Below are 20,872 nucleotides of genomic sequence, written 5' to 3' on the forward strand. Positions count from 1 at the left end.
TCTGCTCCTATGATGCTGCTTGGCCTGCTGTGTTCATCCAGCCCTGCACCTTGTTGTCCCTGTCTCTCTGACTCTCTGTCTCTCTCTCTATCCCTGTCTCTCCCTGACTCACACTCTCTGTCTCTCTGGTGTGTGCGCGCGCGCGCACACACAATCTCTCTCTCTCTCTGACGCGCGCGCGCACACAATCTCTCTCTCTCTCTCTGACGCGCACGCGCACACACTATCCCTCTCTCTGATGTGCGCGCGCACACACACACAGATGTTGCCAGACCTGCTCAGTTCCTGTTATTTCCTCAGAGGTTTTTTCAGCCTGGCTCTTGGCATGAGGGAATTGCTGCACTTCAGAAGAATGAAAGTCATAGAGCTGTACAGCACACAAACAGACCCTTTGGTCCAACCCATCGTGCTGACCAGATGTCCTATATAATGTCCCATTTGCCAGCATTTGGCCCATATCCCTCTAAACCCTTCTTCATATACCAGTGGCTACAGGACCAGGTTAGAAGCTAGGAATACCGTGGCAAATAATTCACCTCCTGACTTCTCAAAGCCTGCCCACAAGTCAGGAGTTTGATGGAATACGCCCCACATGCCTGGACAAGTGCAGCCCCAACAACACTCATGCTTGACACCATCCAGGACAAAGAAGCCTTCTTGATTGGCACTACATCCACACCCTCCGCCACCAATACTCAGTAGCAGCAGTGTGTGCTTTCTACAAGATGCACTGCAGGAATTCACCAAAGATCCTCAGACAGCACCTTCCAAACCCACAACTGTTTTCATCCAGAAGGACAAGGGCAGCAGATATATGGGAATACCACCACCTTCAAATCCCCCTCCAAACCACTCACCATCCTGATTTAGAAATATATCGCCATTCCTTCCCTGTCGTTGGGGCAAGCCTCTGCCACTACCTCTGGCAGCTCATTCGATACCTGCACCACCCTCTTCATGAAAAAGTTGTCCCTTAGGTCCCTTTTAAATCTTTCCCTACTCACCTTAAACTTATGCCCTCTAGTTTTGGACTCCCCCCACCCCAGGAAAAGACATGGCCTATTTACCCTATCCATGCCTCTCCATGAGTTTATATACCTGTATAAGGTCACCCCTCAGCCCCTGACGCTCCAAGGAAAATAGCCCAAAAGGATATAGAAACTCTGGAGAGGGAGAGGATTTATCTGAGAATCGCCAGGCTATATGTATTAGGAATGACAATCAGATTGTGTATTTCTTTTTTTCCTTGAAGAAAGATCTCCTTGGCACCATAATAGATAAGAACAGGAATAAGTCGTTCACCCTGTTGAGCCTCCTCCGCCCTTCGTTAGGATAGTGGCAGATCTGATGTTCCTCATAACCACTTCCTTGCATTTTCTGTGTCACAGTTGATTTCTCTACTGGTCAAGAATCAATCTATCTATCTCGTCCTCAACTAGATTCAAGGATTCTGCCCCCACAATGCTGTGCACCAAGCAGCTCTAAAGGTGCTCAACCCTCTGATTAAAAAAAAAAATTTCTTCTCATGTCATGTCTTAAATTGTTGTCCCTTAATTCTGACACTGCTTTCTGGGCTGTAGACTCCATAGAAGTCTTTAAAATTATGCAGGGTTTAGCTGGGAGTTGTTTGTTATTGGTGTACTATATTTGTTTCTAAATGACAATTCAAAGATCTAAATTGAAAATATCATTTGTCAAAGTTGTGGCTAATTGTTGCAGATTAGGGCAGGGGAATTCAAAACTAGGGGGCATATTTTTCTGAGGGGCAGCCTATTCACACAGAGGGTGGCTTGTATACGGAATGAACTGGCTATTTTCCCTGGAGCCTCGGAGGCTGAGGGGTGACCTCTTTTAGAGGTTTATGAAATCACGAGGGGCATGGATAGGGCAAAAAGGCAAGGTCTTTTCCCTGGGATGGGTGTTCCAAAACTAGAGGGCATAGGTTTTTAAGGTGAGTGGGGAAAGATTTAAAAGGGACCTAAGGGAGAACTTTTTCATGAAGAGGGTGGTGCATGTATCGAATGAGCTGCCAGAGGTAGTGGTAGAGGCTGGTACAACATTTAAAAGGCATCTGAATAGAAATGGTTGGGGGAGGGGTTTGGAGGGATTTGGCCAAATGCTGGCAAATGGGACTAGATTTATTCAGGATATCTGGTTGGCTTGGACGGGTTGGACCGGAGGGTCCGTTTCCGTGCTGTAGATTTCGATGGCTCTACATGGAACTAGTTTAGTTTGAGGAAATTGGATTCTTGGCAGTGTGGAGAAACAGAGGGATCTTGGGCTCCATGTTCATAGATCGCTCAAAGTTGCTACTCAAGTTGATAGGGTTGTAAAGAAGGCGTATGGTGTATTGGCTTTCATTAGCAGGGGAATTGAGTTTAAGAGCTGCGAAGCTATGCTGCAGCTCTATAAAACCCTGGTTAGACCACACTTTTGTGTTCAGTTCTGGTCACCCCATTATAGGAAGGATGTGGAAGCTTTACAGAGGGTGCAGAGGAGATTTACCAGGCTGCTGCCTGCACTGGAGGGCAGGTCTTGTGAGGAAAGGTTGAGGGAGCTAGGGCTTTTTTCATTGGAGCAAAGAAGGATGAGAGGTGACTTGATAGAGGTATACAGATGATGAGGCACAGATAGAGCGGATAGCCAGGGACTTTTTCCCAGGGCGGAAATGACTATTATGAGGGGGCATAATTTTAAAGTGCTTTGAGGAAGGTATGGGGAGATGTCAGAGGTAGGTTCTTTACGCAGTGTGTGGTGGGGGTGTGGAATGCGCTGCCAGCAGTGGTAGTGGAGTCAGATACTTTAGAGACTTTTAAGCAACCCTTGGATAGGCACATGGATCGTAGTAAGATGTAGGATATGCAGGGTAATCTGATCTTAGAGTAGGAGAATAGGTCGGCACAACATTATGGGCCAAAGGGCCTGTACTGTGCTGTACTGTTCTATGAAACTTGGGTGGCATCACCAAGTTGGACCAAAGGCTCTGTTTCTGTGTCATGTGACTCCAAAACTCTATTACGCTCAGATGTGGTATGATACATTGAGAATTTGTTGGTAGAAATGCTTTAAGACATTCTGTCAAGACGGGCAATATGTAATATGTTCTCAGTAGGAATACTGAAGGTAAAAGTTTCAAAGCAGGAATGATGCCTTAGACAGATAGCTAGTGCCAAAAACCCAGAGTCCCAGTAGTAGAAGAACAAACAACTCATAATAGCATTATTCAAAAGAGTGTTCTTAAAATTCTACACGACTTGAACATGACTGCATTTATTAAGTTTTGATTCCTCTCCATAAAGAGGCGACTTTATGGATAGTGAATGAGTGGGTGACTAACGGTTAGTCCAGTGGTTGAATAGTTTAAAAAAGGAATCAGAGAAGATCTATGCAAGGATTTACTTCATATTGTTTATTAATATGGTATAAATGATGAAATTTTTCACTAGAAAGAAAGCAAATAATTATACAGCCAGGCTATTTTGTCTGGTGGTCTTTTCTTCCTTGAAATCAGTGGAATGTGAAAATTGATATTATTTGTGTTGTATTCTAGAATGGCTTCAAATGTCACTGCATGTCAGAATCTCATCAACGGCAGCTTCTGCTGGCGTCAGAGAACCCACAGCAGTTCATGGACTACTTTTCAGAGTATGTACAGTGTGACACCTTTAAGAATTACTGCCAAATATGCCCAGTAGTGAAACTTATACATTCTGGATGATGCATAATGCTTTGACTTAAAAAACAAGCTTCTTGAAACTTACCCCCCCTCTAGCTGTTTCCAATTTGGTTGTTCCTCAATTTGAACAGTTTTGTTTTCTCCTGCTCTATTACAATTCTGTACAAGAGTGTATTTGATAGACATTTGATAGATGAGGGAGTTAATGGTTATGGGGGAGAGATAGGAAAGTGGATTTGAAGCTACACCCAGATCAAATCTTGTCAAATAGCAGAGCAGGCTTGAACGGCGTACCACAGTTCTAATTTTTATGTTCGTATGTATCCCTCCTACCATTACCATGACTGTCATTTTGAAAACTGTTCACTGAATATAATGAAACAATAATGTTTGTTTATATTTAGAATTCTTCCTATTATAGAATACTGCAGCATGCAATGAGCGCCTTCAAGCCAATCAAATTTGTCCTAGTATTTGCTTCAACATGAGGTTTCTTGTTTGATCACACACTTCTGCATGAAGGCCTGAAGTGAATGAGTAACCCAGGAAACAGATTTGTACTCAATTAAATGATTTTACCTCATGCCTGCTTTTAGAGTTCTGTGACCCTTCACATCGCTGTTTAATTAAAAAGTTTAAAACGCTAGAAAATTAGATAATTCAAGGGACCAACATTTCCTCTAAGCTGCATGCGCTCTGACGTTCTATAAATGACAATTGGCATGCCAACACAGATCACTGCATTGACTTTTGAAGTCACTGTTGCGCATTGACCTCGGAGGTCCATGCAGAAGGAAAAAATAAGAGGGAATGCTGTATGGGACTATTTGAAATTTCGTGTTTAATGTTCCAAAACCTAGCCTTTGCACTGGTCTAATTTATACAGTCACTGGTGCTAAGCTGATCAATCACCACAAAACTGCTACCACGAAGTGCTCCCAGAATCTAGGCAAAATACCAAACTAATTTGTGCTGTGGCTATATGACACATCATGTGTTTGTTCAATTCACAAATTACTTCAAGACAGGTGCAAATTGTTATCTGTAACTTTCTTATTAGAAATTGAGAGCCTGGAATTAAAATACTTGGCAAAGATGCAGTGGGAGATGAGAATTTTTGTTTCACTCGGATTTATGTTTCAGAATGAGTTGTCTGAAAGGCTGATGGAAGCTGATTTAATCATAACTTTCAAAAAGTAATTCGATCTCTGCTTTAAGAGAAAACATTTACTGGGCTAAGGAATTAGAACAGGGAAGAAAAATTTGTAGCCCTTTCTAACAGCTAGCATAGGTACAATGGACAAAATGGCCCCTTTTGTGCTATGATTCTGTTCTATAACACTGCAGTGTTGGCATTTTCAATGAATGGTAAATGTTGCTGTATCCTGGTAAAGTATTGAACGCAATTCTTTCTTTTCCTCCAGGGAGTTTCGCAATGAATTTCTTGAACTACTTAGAAGACGCTTTGGTAAATTTCTGATTTCTTTATTGCCGTTAAAAACCTCTTTAAATTGAATTTAGCTCACAGAAGGGTTCAAGTTTTAAAGAACCACTGATAAATCTAATCAGTATTTCTTGCTGATTTGCTTTTCTAATATAAAAAGGTTATAATGATGTATCATTTGTCTCCAGAAATGAAGCTGGCATTCTGACCTTTCTCAGTATGCCTGCTCATTAATGTTACATGGCAATATATCAGCTCTCTACTGAAAGGTGACAGAAACTTTTTTTCCTATTTCCTTTTACAAACAATGCAAGCTGTAGAAATGTGAAATGAGTACTCTGCTGTTTCAGTTAACCATTTATGTATATAACTTGAATGTTTACATTCAGTGTTCCCAAGGTAGCTGCTAATATGTAGTTCAGAGATTATATAGATAATCTGCACACAGTACTGTCATGGAGCAGATAATAAGCAATGCCCAATAATGACATGGAGTGACTTCTTTTTGGCTTCGTTTTTTTTTTATTGTTCACACCAATACCTTCTGTATTGAAGAATATTTCCTCTTTGGCGTTCATCTCTACTAACTTATATCTGTTTGGACCCTTTCCACATAGGGAATTACAGAAATAGGTAGAGAACAAGCTGCCACTAGTTTGCTGCCTATGTCAGTGCCAGTATGCCACTCATTTGTTTGCTTTAATTTTTCATCCTGGTATTGATCCAATATTAGCATAAATGTTGTAACAACAATATTCCTTTCTTCTAGTAGTAAGCTAAATGAGCTTTCTCTTTCTAGGAACCAAACGTGTTCACAACAATGTTGTCTACAATGAATACATCAGTCACAGGGAGCATGTTCATATGAATGCAACAATGTGGGAGACACTGACTGACTTCACCAAATGGCTAGGCAGAGAAGGTGAGTAATATCTCTATGGTTGTCATTCTTGAGCTAATCTTACCCAAACTTTATGTCCTCATTAAAAAAATGTTTCCTGCATTGTTGTACAATCTGTGGTGTATGGATCAAGTTTAAACAAATGCAGGCAACACCGAATGCTGCATTAGAACCCATAATACTCCAGCTGAAATTTATTTGAGAATCGTAGTTTGAGACTATTGAGCTGTGATGAAGTCGGTCCCATCAGTCTTGCACTAAACTGTGATCAGATGGCCTGTTTGAGATCCGTGTCCTTTAAGTTACTGTACAGTCAGATTTAATTATCAAATGTGAGTATACACAAATTACAACGCAAAAAACCTTTTGAGATTAAGTGTTTTGCATCCCAATTTCAGGTTACTGCAAAGTGGATGAAACACCAAAGGGCTGGTACATTCAATACATTGACCGTGATCCAGAAACTATTTGTAGACAACAGGAACTAGAGAAAAAGAAGAAGCAGGAACTGGATGATGAGGAAAGAAATGCCAAGTTTATTGAAGAGCTAGTTAGGAGAGGAAAAGAAGGAAAAGAGGAGGTAAAATATTGATTTGTGCTGTGGAATCATTATGTATCAATTTGTAGTATGCCTCCAAGTTACCCGTTCCAAAGCATCCAGTTGATTGTTTATTATAGTTTCTTCCGTCCCTGAATGGCCAGCTCACAAGTGTTGGAAAGTTCCATCTTCATGTTTCCTCCAATTCAACTTGCTTCCCTCATTAATGTTATGCACAGACACAGAGTAAACTATTTAATAAATTCAGACAGCAGCTGTGGCTCCTGTAGCATGGATGTTGACTCCATAGTTATTGTTGTGTTGCATGATCTTTGCTCAGTATCAACTTAACATTTCCAAATCTAAGGTCATCTGCTTCAGTTACATGTGTTAATCCTGTTCGTGTTTCCATGCTCCCCTGCAATCCATCTCCCATCTCATTAGGACATAATGGCCGGTGATCTTAGAGTTCTGCCTAACCATGAGCTTAGCTGGCAGGCTTTTATTCACCCATCACTGAGAGTTTTATTTTCATCTTGGCAGTATGGTCTACCTCTGCCTTTATTCACCCTGTCCACACTGAAACCTTTATCTCTGCATTTGTCCATTCTAGGCTTGTTTCTTCAAAACCAACTTGCCCCACAAACTGTTTGCCAGCATCTTGAGCTCCACGCTCCATAAGTCACAACTTGTTTAAAATTTGACCATCCACACTTTATTCCACAACAACTCTATTCTCTGTGATTCTCATTGCATTGTGTGGTGACAAGAAGCCAATGAATTCAAACTGCAAGCTTTCTGTTACAAAGCCCTCTTTATCCCATTCTGTTACTGAAATCTCCACCAGCTAATGCGGTGTAGCCTTTCAATTGGCTCTAGTCTTCTCTACTATACTTTTTCTTCCCATTCCTTCTGCAGCGTTAGTGGCAGAGCCTTCTGATTTAATTTAATCTAACTTTTTTCTCCTGAAAACAAGTGGTGAAAAAAAGTTGTAGCTTTTGAAAACCACTATGGAACTTTCTTTCTGCAGAAATGTTGTCACTTAAATCCATTTATGTTATTTGTCATATTAGTAACTAATGATTGTAATGGAAACATTCACTTTACTGCACCATCAGAAAAAAAATACACTCCATCCTACGTAGGCAAAGACACTGGATTATCTGAGGCAGTCTGTATTTTGAGAAACTAATCAGCACTAAAAGAGCTTTTGATATTTTTGGCAACTGACAGTAACCATAGCTCACAATTTACCCTGCTCCAATTTTCTCTCTCCTTTCCACACTTAATTTTCTTTTCCCTGAAGAGTATGACTTACCAGTGAGCTGAATGTTCTTCATCTGTATTAATCTTGTAACTGCCTCTTTTTAATCAGATAAGCAAACAAGCTGTTCACTCAATCAGTTACATTATTTAATGTAACACCAAAGTGATCAATGTATGTTGTGGGAAAAGATTTTCCTGCAATGTAAGATATGTGTTTTTTTAGTTCAAGAATCCTTACTTTGCATTAAAAGGGTGAAACCTCCACAGTGTGATTGCAATCACAATCAGTTACACATGGGTGCAGATTTGTAGCTAAAACATCCCTGTAGTTTGCAATTGCCTCTTGAGTTGACTGTTCCACTGCTCTCCTATTATCTTGCACTCTCCAAAGGGCTTAGGTTTATCCATAACTCTGCTGTCTGTAACTTACTTGCGCCAAATCCCGTTCAGTTGTCACCCCTTTGCTCACTGATCTAAATTGGTTCCCCAGCCACTGAGTTTGAAAATTTGCATCCTTATTTCAAACCACCGAACAGCGTCACCTTTTTTCTGCCAAACTCCTCTAGCCCTCTAGTTGACTGTGCTCTGTCAATTCTGGCCTCTTGTCCAATTTTAACCATTTGCCAATGGGAGGTGCACTTGTACCTAGCCCGAGGCCCTAACTCTTTACCACCCCCGCCCCAACCCTCCCCCAACCCTACCCCACCCCAACCCCCTTTAAGACCTTGCTGAAAATTTACTTCTTGTCAAAATTTTGGTCATCTGTTTTAACACTTCCTTTATGTGACAAATTGTTCTTGATAATGCCACTGTGAAGCACCTCAGAACCTTTAACTTTGTGAAAGGTGCTGTATAATTGATAGTTCTTGTAAGAAACGTGCTTACATATTTATTTTTCTAGGACATTCCAGTTTTTACAGAATTGAAACGAGAAAATGAGGAAGAAAAAGGTATGTTTGAATTGTATGAGAAATGTTTTTGTCCTTATAACTTGGCAAGAACATTGCACTGCATTTTTTGTATTGCATATCAATTAATTTTTTCTCAGTCCCCATCAAAAATCTTATTTTTCCTGAAAAAACAGGAAGTGTTCTGAAAATACTGTATTCCATCAGTGTCCAAATGTATATGCAGTTCTTGAAATTTGTGCTAGGAAATTTAGCCTTGGTTCCTACTCTGTTCATGTATTGACTCCCAATAGTTGTACTCCAAATGTCACCCTCTCTGATATTTGCTAACTAACTACAAGAATCACATTTCAGACCATTCATTTGACTGAGTTCATCTTGAATCAATTTATCTGATTTTTAGCAATTCATCACTTTTGTTCTATTTCCTTCCTTTTTTAAAAATTAAATTTCTAATCTACCTGTTTTGAAATCTTATTAAACACCTCTGGAGCAGGTGGGCTTGGACCCAGGCCTTCTGGCTCTGGGATAGGGACAATATCACCTACACCACAGAATATGCCATTTCCTCCTTTTTTATTGTACACGTGTGTATATATATCCAGAATTGTTCTTACACAAATGAACATTTTTTTTCCCACCACTAAATCACCTGTCGTCATTTCCTCTCTTGATGGACTCTTGATAGCTGTACTTAGACCACCGGTAACCCATTAACATATTTTCTCATATATCTGTGAATGAATTTCACTCCTTAAAACCTTCACCGTCCATTTGATCACCTGTCTTAGCATCTTGTATAGCTTGATGTCAGATTTTGTTCGGCACTCCAATGAAGTACCCTGGGGTGCTTTACTATGTTAAAGATGCTAGATCATTGCAAGTTTTTTTGTTTGCATGATCACTGACAGTACTTAAAAATTAGATGCTATGAATTTAATGTGCATGAGCTTAGCAATGGTATAAAACACTCGAGGCAGGTACCAAACATTCTGTGCTAAAAATGGGTTGAAACTGGAACTTTTATCTTAATAATATTTCAGTATGTATCCCATCTTATTACTTGCTGGCAGTTTTTAGAAATTTCATTTGAGCTATTCTTGAATACTTTTGGATTGAAGCTATTTTAGTTTATCAACAGATAATCTGTGAATAAATTATTTCCTCCCACACAATTTCATTGTTTCCATAATTATGTCTGTACTAACTACACCTTAGATATAACTACAGGAGCTGATTTGCCTTACTTTAGGATTTGTCTTTAGATGTCAACACCAGTTATTTTGCTTTAAATTTTCCGGTATTGTTGATGTTCTCAATACGATTTTAATGATTTTAGCATTTTTTTCTAATTTATACTTTCTTGACTGTTGTTAGAAAAATAGATTAAGCGTGGAAGCTACCCATATTTTTAAGATGCCTTTGAAGTTATAGTTTTTAAGTAGAAGGGTAGTTTCCGTAGAAAGGTTTAAATTATATAATATGTTTCTAACACTTTGAAACCATAGACAATCAATGTAAATATTTTGATTTATTTCTTTTGTTTATAGTTGCCTTTAATTTAAACAAAGGACAAAGTGCATCAGTTACAGCGGTTCCTAAATCTAGGTAAGAAGCCTGTCTTGCTGTTATCTTACAAGTTAAGAACACATTCCTTAAAAACTTAATAGAAAATGTTCTCATTTTCTTTATATAGATCCGTATTGGCTGATAACTGAGAAAGGAAATGTGTTTTGCAAAAGAAATGTTACCCTTCTTAGATTAAATTTTTGGGTCATTTTATTTCTGTTTTCTTAAAAGCATTCATTTGTAATATTTGTCCTTTCTAAATATCTTCTTTCTTTGAATAGAACAGCTGATTTTCACAATTTTTCTTCCACTGCTGTTTGTTCAGGCAGCTTGGCAGCCTCTACAACAGCACACCCAAGGCAGACAATAGCCACAGGAGATAACTATAGTTATTTAATTCAACTTTTGTGTGGCATTCTTCCTCCTTGTCTTTGCCTCTATCCTATCCCACCATGTAAGCATGATATTAATGATGTAACTATGCTCTAATGCTTACAGTCAAGAGGCATTTTAGTAGCAGAGCAGTCCAATCGTTAGAACTTTCTTTTCAATCTTTTGTAAATAATGATTGTTGCATCATCAATGCTCGACTTCCTTTTTATCTTTGATTAATTAACAATTATGTGAATGCTAGGAATCTAAGCTAAAAGTAATTCTGTAAACTCATTTAGTGTAGGGAATGTTCCACTTGTCTTAATGTTAATTGGAGATATGGAGTAGTCGTTTAGATTGTGAGTACAACTGAGAGAAAAAGGGATTAGTTCAATACCTACGATTTGTGGAATAGGAATGTAGGATTCAGAGTAGGCTATTCAGCCCTCTAGCTTGCTCCACCATTCTAGATCTTTGCTGATCATCTACCTCAGTGCCATATTCACATGCTATCCCCATATTCCTTGACGTCATTTGTAACCAGAAATCTGTCAATCTTTTGCCTTGAATTTATTTAATGACTGAGCTTCCACAACCTTCTTGGGTAGAGAATTCTAAAAATTCACGACCCTATGAACTAAATGAGCTTTTTTTTCAATTGTTGCATGTTCTTCAGGTTTAACGAAATGCATGCAGAAAATGTCAAGTATTTACTCTGATTGTAAAGAAGAATCCACTAATGTTATTCCGTGTGAGTGTGATGTGTTCTGCAGCATAACCATCAGCTTGCTTAACTTTGAGAGAGGAAGCCGGGGGGTGCTGGGGCAAGCCAATTGCCTGCAAAAGAATTTGTAAACCATATCTTGTATGCTTTTCAGCACTTTGGGACCAAGTCCGTTGCAAACAATAGCTTCAGTAAAACGAAAGGAATCAGGTCATACTTCTTCAGATACAAAGGACAAGAAGAAGAAATCTGCACTGGATGAGATTATGGAGGTATATTACTGTAGTGGATTCCTAGCCAGTAGTTCATCCTATAGTTCTCAATGTTTGTTTAATTAAGAGCAAAGATGTCTGTATCTGTTTAGCTCATTATTCCTGAATTTAAATGCTCTACCATTGCTGGCCATGTCTCAAGTTGCCTGGGTTCTAAGTACTGGACTTTCCTTCCAAAACCTCTCTGTTTTTGTCATTTAAGGAACTTTTAAAAACCTACCTCTTTGACTAAGCTGTTGATCATCAGCCTGAATGTCTCATTGACTTGGAATTGGTATGATCCCAGCTTGTGTTAATACTGCATAAAACCGATCCCAGAGTGAAACCTGATTTGTTTGTTTTTAAAGCAGGGTTTGTTTTTTTTTTTTATTAATTCGTTCATGGGATGCAGATGTTGTTGGCTCAGCCAGAATTTATAGCCCTCTCTACTTGATTTTGAGAAATTGCCCTTTAACCACTCTAGTCCATTGGTATAAGACCAATTACTGAACACGGTCACAAGGTACACAAAGAACAAAGTGTTTGTTAAGCAAGCAAATGCTTGAAGCATTTTTATTATAAATAAAAAGAAGACTGCGAAGATCTTATTACAAACACCGGGATAAAAATGCAAATTCATGTGATTCCTTTTAGCCCAGCAATACAGGTAGTTCTCCTATAACGTGATAGTTGAGTTTTTGTGTGACCTCGCGCTATAGAAAATTGTGTTATAGGGAAATCGCTATACCTGTAGAGCAGAAAGCTCGCGTTATCCAAACAGCACCCACTATTCATTAATCGCGTTACAGCCAATTTGTGTTAACAAAACATGCTTTATAGCAGAACTACCTGTATCCTAAACCTCAGCAAAGAATCACCACTTTCTCCATGCAGAGGCTTCTCATGCAGGCTGACATGGCTGTAACCAGTTTCGTTCTGGTAAAGCTTTGTGCTTTCACTGGATGCTTTTTTTCCTCAGCTTGTACCTCTCCTGTAGACACCTGAAAAAAACTGCATCCTTATCTCATTACTTTAACTTTAGAGCAAACACGAGTTTCTAAAGCAGTTTTCCTGCCAGACTTCAGAGAGCTGAGCGCTTTGGCCTCCACTACTTGACACTCGCAGACAGGCTGATTTTCTGGATCGTTCTCTCTCTTTGCTGTTGAACCCATGCTGCTTTTAAAGAAAAACTCGATTTTCTTTCCTTCACCTTTTTTGAATGCACTGAGCTATTCACCTCAAGGGCTGAAAGCCTCGATAAAATACATGTAAGCAAAGCTATCCTCTAGACTCCCTCGCACAAGGCTTCCCAAGTTTATGGATGAATCTGTTAAAATTGACTATCCTCCTTAATACGCAATGCAAAAACTTGAATTCAACTTAAGTTATACATTTTCTTATTAGTGTCAAATTTTTGTTTGGTAATATTTACAAAGTGGCTTGGGTTTGAAAGGGTTTGTCAAAGGTGGTGTAATGGCAGAGATCAGCTCCATTTGATTATCTAACAGGACAGAGGTTGGAACTTCATTGCAATCTTAAAACAAAGATGTCAATGTACCCACTATTTCCCAGACCTAGGTCAGTAAACAACAGTTGAATGTGGAAGAAATTAAAGGCGCAGAAGAAAGCTCAATTCATTAATGTTTTGTGAATATTTCTGTGCTTTTTCTTTTGCTTTGCTTCCTTTTGCCTGGAAGGTTCCGTATAATGGCTTCTAGCATTAGAGAGTCTGGCACAGTCCCTCAGTGATTTGGCAATAGCATTTCCAGTAGTATAATGATGAGGAGGAGAAACCAGAGAATATTAGGCTTTAGAGCAGAGAAAGCTAAGAGAGGGATCTGATTGAAGTGTATAAAATTATGAAGAGCGTGGACAGAAAGCAGCTGTTCGCCTTAGTTGAAGGGCCAGTAACAAGATGGGAAAATATTAATATGAAAAGTTGGAGGTTTAGAGGGGATTTGACCCCTTTTTTCACTTAGAGGGGTGGGGTCTGGAATGCTCTACCCAGGAGGGTAGTTGAGGCAGAAAATCTCAACCTTTAAAAAGTGCATAGGTGAGCACTTGAAATGTCCTAAAATTCAAGGCTATAGGACTAGTGCACATTTTAGAGTTGTTTTGTTGATGTGGACTTGATGAGCTGAAGGGCCTCTTCTGTACTATATGATTCATGGTGAGGTTGAATCTCAAGTATTTGGTAATGTGCTACTCTGTTCCCAGCAGTTGTAGAAAACCTCTACATTTTGTTTCTGTTCACTTCATTTATAACTTCATTCTCCTGCTTTTGCCAAAGGCTGTTAACAACATGGAAAATCTTTTGAATTTTTCTAAAGCTAGGAAGAATTTTTTGTTTTTTACAGCTACTTATTTTGAAGTGACCATGTCCCTGTTTTTAGTTAAACTGGAAATTTTTCTAGTTCTATGCTCTCAGCTGAATAACTTTCATGAGCTTTCTGCGTAAGGACTACGCAGGAAGCTGCAAATGAATATGGGGGTCCATTTCATGTGAGCTACCCTCGCTTGTTAAAAATTAATCTACACTTTTACAGAACGTTTCAATGTATTAAAATAAAATGTCTTAGCAATTTGCTACTTTATTCACTTAGTAGATGGGTTTTAGATGTAGAGTGGACTTTTAATTTAGGATCATCATTTTGAAAGTAGAGTCATAATTTTGAAATCTTTCTTATTTAGTTCGAAGAGCAGAAAAAGAGAAGCCTTAGAAGAGACTACTGGCTTCACAACGTAAGTTCAGAAAGTAATTCTTGTGCTTTCATATAATACATTGTGCAGTTACTGATTTGTCTGACCTCCATGATATCTCTGAACAATTTTTTTTCAATCTTGTGTGATATTGTAGATGTGGTAGCTTGTAGAAGACCTCGTCTGCAGCCCACTTCTCTTTTGTCCAAGACAAGTAATTTGCACTGAAAGAGAAAATTTGCTGAATGCTATCCTCCAAACATCTGTGAAAATCTAACAGTATCATACAGTGAAAATAGATTTCAACTTAGTGAGTCAAGATAAAACAGCGTCCTTAATGTTTGTTAGACTTATTCGGTTTTGCTATCAGGGTCTCCATTCATGGACTGCTTTCCTGTGGAATCTTCCCTAAACTGGAACTCAATTATCTATCTTTATTTGATAGATTGAAATATTCAGATGACGGACCCAAACGTGCAATGAAATGTGGCCAGTTAAAGTTTTTACAGAATTTTTAGCTCTAGAGACAGTTTTCTCTATTGTCGTATAGTGCATTAGCTTTTAGTTATTAACTGTGAGTGAAATTTGATCATTCTATTAGAAATCACAGTGAGGAGAGCGTGGCCCATAACTCATGGTTGTAATGCTGAGAATAGCCCTGAAGCAGCTTGTTGTATGTGATTGTGGATTTCCACTCAAATACTATTTAATGTTAACTAAAAACAAAGTGCAGGAAATACTCTGTAGGTCAGGGAGTATCAGTGGGGAAAGAGAGAGAGACTTAACCCAAGTGATTTTTTTTTATGACAACTAAAGTAAGAGAAATTGAGTTTTAAAGCTAACCAAAAGGATAGTCTATGATAACGAAGAGGGCAGGTGAGATTAAATAATAAAATGTTTCATGATGCAACACAGAGCAATAATGAGCCTTACTTCGGTTGTGGGTAAAGTGTTGGAAAGGATTATAAGAGATAGGATTTATAATCATCTAGAAAGGAATAATTTGATTAGGGATAGTCAACACGGTTTTGTGAAGGGTAGGTCGTGCCTCACAAACCTTATTGAGTTCTTCGAGAAGATGACCAAACAGGTGGTTGAGGGTAAAGCGGTTGATGTGGTGTATATGGATTTCAGTAAAGCATTTGATAAGGTTCCCCATGGTAGGCTATTGCAGAAAATACGGAGGCATGGGATTGAGGGTGATTTAGCAGTTTGGATCAGAAATTGGCTAGCTGTAAGAAGACAGAGGGTGGTGGTTGATGGGAAATGTTCATCCTGGAGTTCAGTTACTAGTGGTGTACCTCGAGGATCTGTTTTGGGGCCACTGCTGTTTGTCATTTTTATAAATGACCTGGATGAGGGCGTAGAAGGATGGGTTAGTAAATTTGCAGATGACACCAAAGTCGGTGGAGTTGTGGATAGTGTGGAAGGATGTTGCAGGTTACAGAGGGACATAGATAAGCTGCAGAGCTGGGCTGAGAGGTGGCAAATGGAGTTTAATGCGGAAAAGTGTGAGGTGATTCACTTTGGAAGGAGTAACAGGAATACAGAGTACTGGGCTAATGGTAAGATTCTTGGTAGTGTGGATGAGCAGAGAGATCTCTGTGTCCGTGTGCATAGATCCCTGAAAGTTGCCACCCAGGTTGATAGGGTTGTTAAGAAGGTGTACGGTGTGTTAGGTTTTATTGGTAGAGGGATTGAGTTTTGGAGCCATGAGGTCATGTTGCAGCTGTACAAAACTCTGGTGCGGCCGCATTTGGAGTATTGCGTACAGTTCTGGTCACCGCATTATAGGAAGGATGTGGAAGCATTGGAAAGGGTGCAGAGGAGATTTACCAGGATGTTGCCTGGTATGGAGGGAAGGTCTTATGAGGAAAGGCTGAGGGACTTGAGGCTGTTTTCGTTAGAGAGAAGAAGGTTAAGAGGTGACTTAGTAGAGACATACAAGATGATCAGAGGATTAGATAGGGTGGACAGTGGGAGCCTTTTTCCTCGGATGGCGGTGGCTAGCACGAGGGGACATAGCTTTAAATTGAGGGGTGATAGATATAGGACAGATGTCAGAGGTAGGTTCTTTACTCGGAGAGTAGTAAGGGCATGGAATGCCCTGCCTGCAAAAGTAGTAGACTCGCCAACTTTAAAGGCATTTAAATGGTCATTGGATAAACATATGGATGATAATGGAATAGTTTAGGTTAGATGGGCTTCAGATTGGTTTCACAGGTTGGCGCAACATCGAGGGCTGAAGGGCCTGCACTGCGCTGTAATGTTCTATGTTCTGTGGTTACAATACAGAAACAGAGCTTGTCTAGATGAGTGAATTGTTAGAATACAAATATCTGAATGCAACGTAAAGGGACAGAAATAGGACAAGACCATTTTTAACTATTCTTTTCAATCTCAATGTGAAAAATGTTTTCTCAATTAAACTTCTGTAATCTTGTCATTTGTTAAAAATGTTTGGGAGGAAATAGAAAATGCTGGAAATATTCAGGTTTGAGGAGACAAAAACAGTAACATTTTAGTCAATAATCTTGCATCAGAACTGCTGTTTCCTCCGATCTGACCTGCTGTGTATTTCCAGCATCTTCTGTTTGTTTTTAGATTTTCAGTATCTGAAGTGTTTTGCTTGTATGAAAATGAGGGCAGCTCAATATTGTACTACTTGCCTAAGTATGGATGAAGCGTATGGAAAAATAATACCCCAAGCTCTCGGTGCACAATCTGTGCATGTGGTAAAATGACCACGTTGCAGGAACTCTTAATAATTTGATTTTTTTTCTCTATCTGACTAGGGAATAGTTGTTAAATTAATAACCAAGAAACTTGGTGAAAAATATTATAAGAAAAAAGCAGTGATAAAGGTAAGAAAGTATATATTTTTGGAACACCTACATATGGTTAATCTATAAATTGTGATATTTATTTTGTAGAATCCCAGTTAATTGCTGCTCACATTCTGCCAGATGTATAAGGAAAACTGGCAAATAATTTAGCTTCCCAGTGCATTGCTTACAGCTTTAATGCTCTTTGATCAATTTGGTTCACCTAATTAAGTTATTGTAGTGGATAAGACCCTTTTTTTAAATTTCTTTGAAAAATAAATGATCCTGTTGACCATCTAATCTGAAGCTAAATTTTTGAGCTGCAGCAGTAAATCTTACTGGAAATTGAATCTCCAGGTAATAGCTAGCTTTCCTGCTGGATCAATTAGTTAACATCTGAACAATCAATTGAAAGTGCTGAATTGCATTTTAGCTTGTTCAAGCAATGCCAGGCACTTACTACACCACCTCCTCCACGCCCCACCCCACCCAAAAGAAGGTAATAAAATGATGCTTGGACTTATTAAGGCTTGAAATGATTTTTTTGCTGTGTTATTTACAAGAATTTGGATGTGCTAGTGTTCTACTGCCGCTTAAGTCAGAATATTGTGGGTTCAAGCCCCATTCCAAGAAATTGAGCACATAGCTTACTCTATAACTAAGATGAAATGCAGAGGGAGTGTAGCGCTATCTGTCATGCTGTTTATCAAATGGGCCATTAAACAGGAGCCTGGTCTGCTTCCTGAAGATTGAATGTAAAAGATAAGCTGGAGATGAGCAGAAAGTTCTCATGAAGTCCTTGCCAATGTTTATATTTTGACTGACATTGAAAGCCACGGTTCTGATCATTTAGTTTTCTGCTATTTGTGAGAGACACTAGATAAACACAAATCTTTCACTGTACTCAGCTACCTGAAAAAATTGCACTAATGGAGTACAATTCCACTCTCATTACAGGAAGTGCAAGAAAAGTACACTGCCATTATTAAAATGATTGATTCTGGAGACAAACTGAGAGTTGACCAGACTCATTTGGAGACTGTCATTCCAGCTCCTGGTAAATCTCTCATTTCTTTATTAATTAATATATTTAAACTGAAGGTTCATTAGTAGTTATAGAAATCTGGTTATTAATTGTGTTGGTTGAAATGTAATTATTGAATTCCCCCCTATTTAAGGTAAGAAGCTGTTGGTGGTGAATGGTGGTTACCGAGGACATGAAGCTGTTCTAGATTCTATAAATGAGAAAAACTTCAGTGCTACAATAATCATAGAATCCGTGAGTACACACTTTCCTGCCTTGAGAAAGGCCATTGCATGTTTGTCACTTACCCCTTCAATAAATTAAATTTACCTACTAACTTGCTTACAGATATAATAGATTAATGGCCGTTAAAATGTGTGAAGAACTGGATTCTTGGCTACGCTAGGATAATAACTGGTGTAGGAGCAGTGAAAGTAATTTTAAAAGTTGTACTGATTTTGGAATCCAACGTCACTAGGTTGCTTCCGTGTAATTTTGCACATAACGTCATGTGTTGTATTTTAAATGGTCTTAAATATCTCAATGGTTCTTGCAGCACATGGAATTTTCTTCTATATTTGCCAGCCCACAATTTTCTGCAGATTGTATTGAATATGGGCATCTCTGTGGTTAGCGCTGCTGCCAGGGACCTGGGTTCGATACCAGCCTTGGGTGACTGTGTGAAGTTTGCACATTCTCCCATGTCTGTGTGGGTTTCCACCAGGTGCTTAGGTTTCCTCCTGCAGTTCAAAGATATGCAGCTCAGGTGGATTGGCCATGGTAGATTGCCCCATAGTGTCCAGGGATATGCAGGCTAGTTGGGTTAGCCATGGGAAATGCAAGGTTACAGGGATAGGGTGGGAAACTGTTTAGAGGGCCAGTGTAGACTTGATGGGCCAAATGGCCTCTTCACTGTAGGGATGCTATGATCCTGTGAATAAATGTAAAATCTTGGGCTGAGAAGTGGAAAGCCCCTGCCTGTTTGTTGGGTTGGAGGGGTTTTACTAGATTAGATTTGAATTTTTCTATGCTTCATTGAATCACAACTGCCAAACTGTTCCACATCTCTGAGATCAGAGATGAATCATAACCTATATGTCACCACATACTGAATGTCTGTGTGTGCATACACGTACATGCATTCGGAAGACAGTGGCGATGAGTTGTTTTAGCTGACACACGTGAGGTTCGACCACACAAAAACACGATTAGAATGGGTTAATTGTTGCAAAACACTCTGCTAAAGCCGCTAATTATATTTTGCTTGTGTTGAAATGGTTGGAGCAAGTAAAAACAGGATAATGGAAACATATTACACCAAAGCAAAACAAATAGCCACATCCACGTTCTTGTATTATTTGCATTAGTACTGGGGATATTACTTCTATGTTTGGAGATTAATCATTGTTTCTTTATAGGGACCTCTGCAAGGGCGGAAGGTTGAAGGTGTACAGTATGAAGATATTTCAAAATTGGCATAAGCAGTCTTAATTATAGACTTAGTACTTTAATAGTTCAAAGCATCATGTTGGTGTCCACTGATTCTTTTTTAAATTGCAAACTCTACTGTGTCAGGGTTTTTCATTTCTAACTTTAAACGTTTTGAATGTTTCTGCTACCCCAGCTCCTTCAAGAATGTAATTCATGCTGTTGTATTTTCATTTTTGCAATGGAAGGATATATGTATAATAATTCTTTGTTTAATATAATTACTGGAAGTAAACCTGTTTAAATGTTTTCTGTTGCAGTTCGAAGATTTGGGTGTTATAGTCATTGTTAAATGATATATTTGAACAAAAAACAAATAAAGCTTTATTTTAATTTCTTAAACATTTGTAGTTATTTTGTAGTTATTACATCCAACCTAGAAATATATCACGTTTAATTTTCTTTTTAATTGTATGTTCTGATCTCAAACCTGATTTTTATCATGACTTATGATGTAGTACTACTGTACTTTTAGCTTCAGTTAGTATTTGTTGGTTTTTGTTAACTTCACCCTCCAAGTAAGCAATTGTTCCCAGCAGCAACATCCAGCTGTCAATTGGAAACAGTGCTTTGAGTGTGCATTAACAAACATCGAGAAAGAATTTCCAAGTAAATATTTATCCATAGGACCTTTTGTTTGAGGCTGATATGTGCATACATTGACCAAACCACAAGTTGTGGACCTTGCATCTACTTTTCTCTTTTATGGGATGTCAAAAATAAAATGTGTTGGACAGACTTCCTCAGAGAATTAAACAGAAACAAAAAATTCTGGAGAAACTCAGCACATCTCATAGCATCTATGGAGAGAGAAACCAAGTTAACATTTAGAGTTTGATACTGTATTTCTGTTTTTATTTCAAATTTCCAGCATTGGCAATATTTTGCTTTAATTCCTTACAGAATGAATTATGATTTGGTTATTTTTCAACTTTTTGATATAGCTAATCACTCATCTCATAGGAGTGGTTTGAACAACTTCCTATGTTCTAAAGCTCTGCTAGGATTGGTAGGGCAGATGTACAACCATACTGCAATGATTCTAGCAGATTCAGTTTCTCAAAATATATAATGGAATGACTTTTCCAATTTATAATCAGAATTGGTTATATGCCCCAGTAGGGGTCTCCTGAAAAGGAATGGGAGTATACAGTATGTCAAATTGTAACCTTGAGTCATGAGAAAC

The 20,872-nt window shown here is 38.7% G+C and overlaps 1 protein-coding gene across 1 annotated transcript in view; it reads left to right on the plus strand.

Annotated features, from left to right (window-relative positions):
* Window positions 1-20,028, plus strand: part of kin (Kin17 DNA and RNA binding protein) — a 21,152-nt gene extending 1,124 nt beyond the window's left edge. Inside the window, exons 2-13 of the mRNA XM_048610082.1 lie at window positions 3,551-3,645; window positions 5,101-5,144; window positions 5,920-6,042; window positions 6,420-6,601; window positions 8,727-8,775; window positions 10,284-10,341; window positions 11,553-11,670; window positions 14,341-14,391; window positions 17,145-17,213; window positions 18,132-18,231; window positions 18,353-18,453; window positions 19,617-20,028. Of these exons, the coding sequence (XP_048466039.1) occupies window positions 3,551-3,645; window positions 5,101-5,144; window positions 5,920-6,042; window positions 6,420-6,601; window positions 8,727-8,775; window positions 10,284-10,341; window positions 11,553-11,670; window positions 14,341-14,391; window positions 17,145-17,213; window positions 18,132-18,231; window positions 18,353-18,453; window positions 19,617-19,679 (1,053 nt within the window). The 3' untranslated portion in view covers window positions 19,680-20,028. The remainder of the gene's footprint in view (window positions 1-3,550; window positions 3,646-5,100; window positions 5,145-5,919; window positions 6,043-6,419; window positions 6,602-8,726; window positions 8,776-10,283; window positions 10,342-11,552; window positions 11,671-14,340; window positions 14,392-17,144; window positions 17,214-18,131; window positions 18,232-18,352; window positions 18,454-19,616) is intronic.
* Window positions 20,029-20,872: the final 844 nt, after the last annotated feature.

Source organism: Rhincodon typus, chromosome 22 (genome assembly GCF_021869965.1).
Source record: "Rhincodon typus isolate 14 chromosome 22, sRhiTyp1.1, whole genome shotgun sequence".
Taxonomy (NCBI): domain Eukaryota; kingdom Metazoa; phylum Chordata; class Chondrichthyes; order Orectolobiformes; family Rhincodontidae; genus Rhincodon; species Rhincodon typus.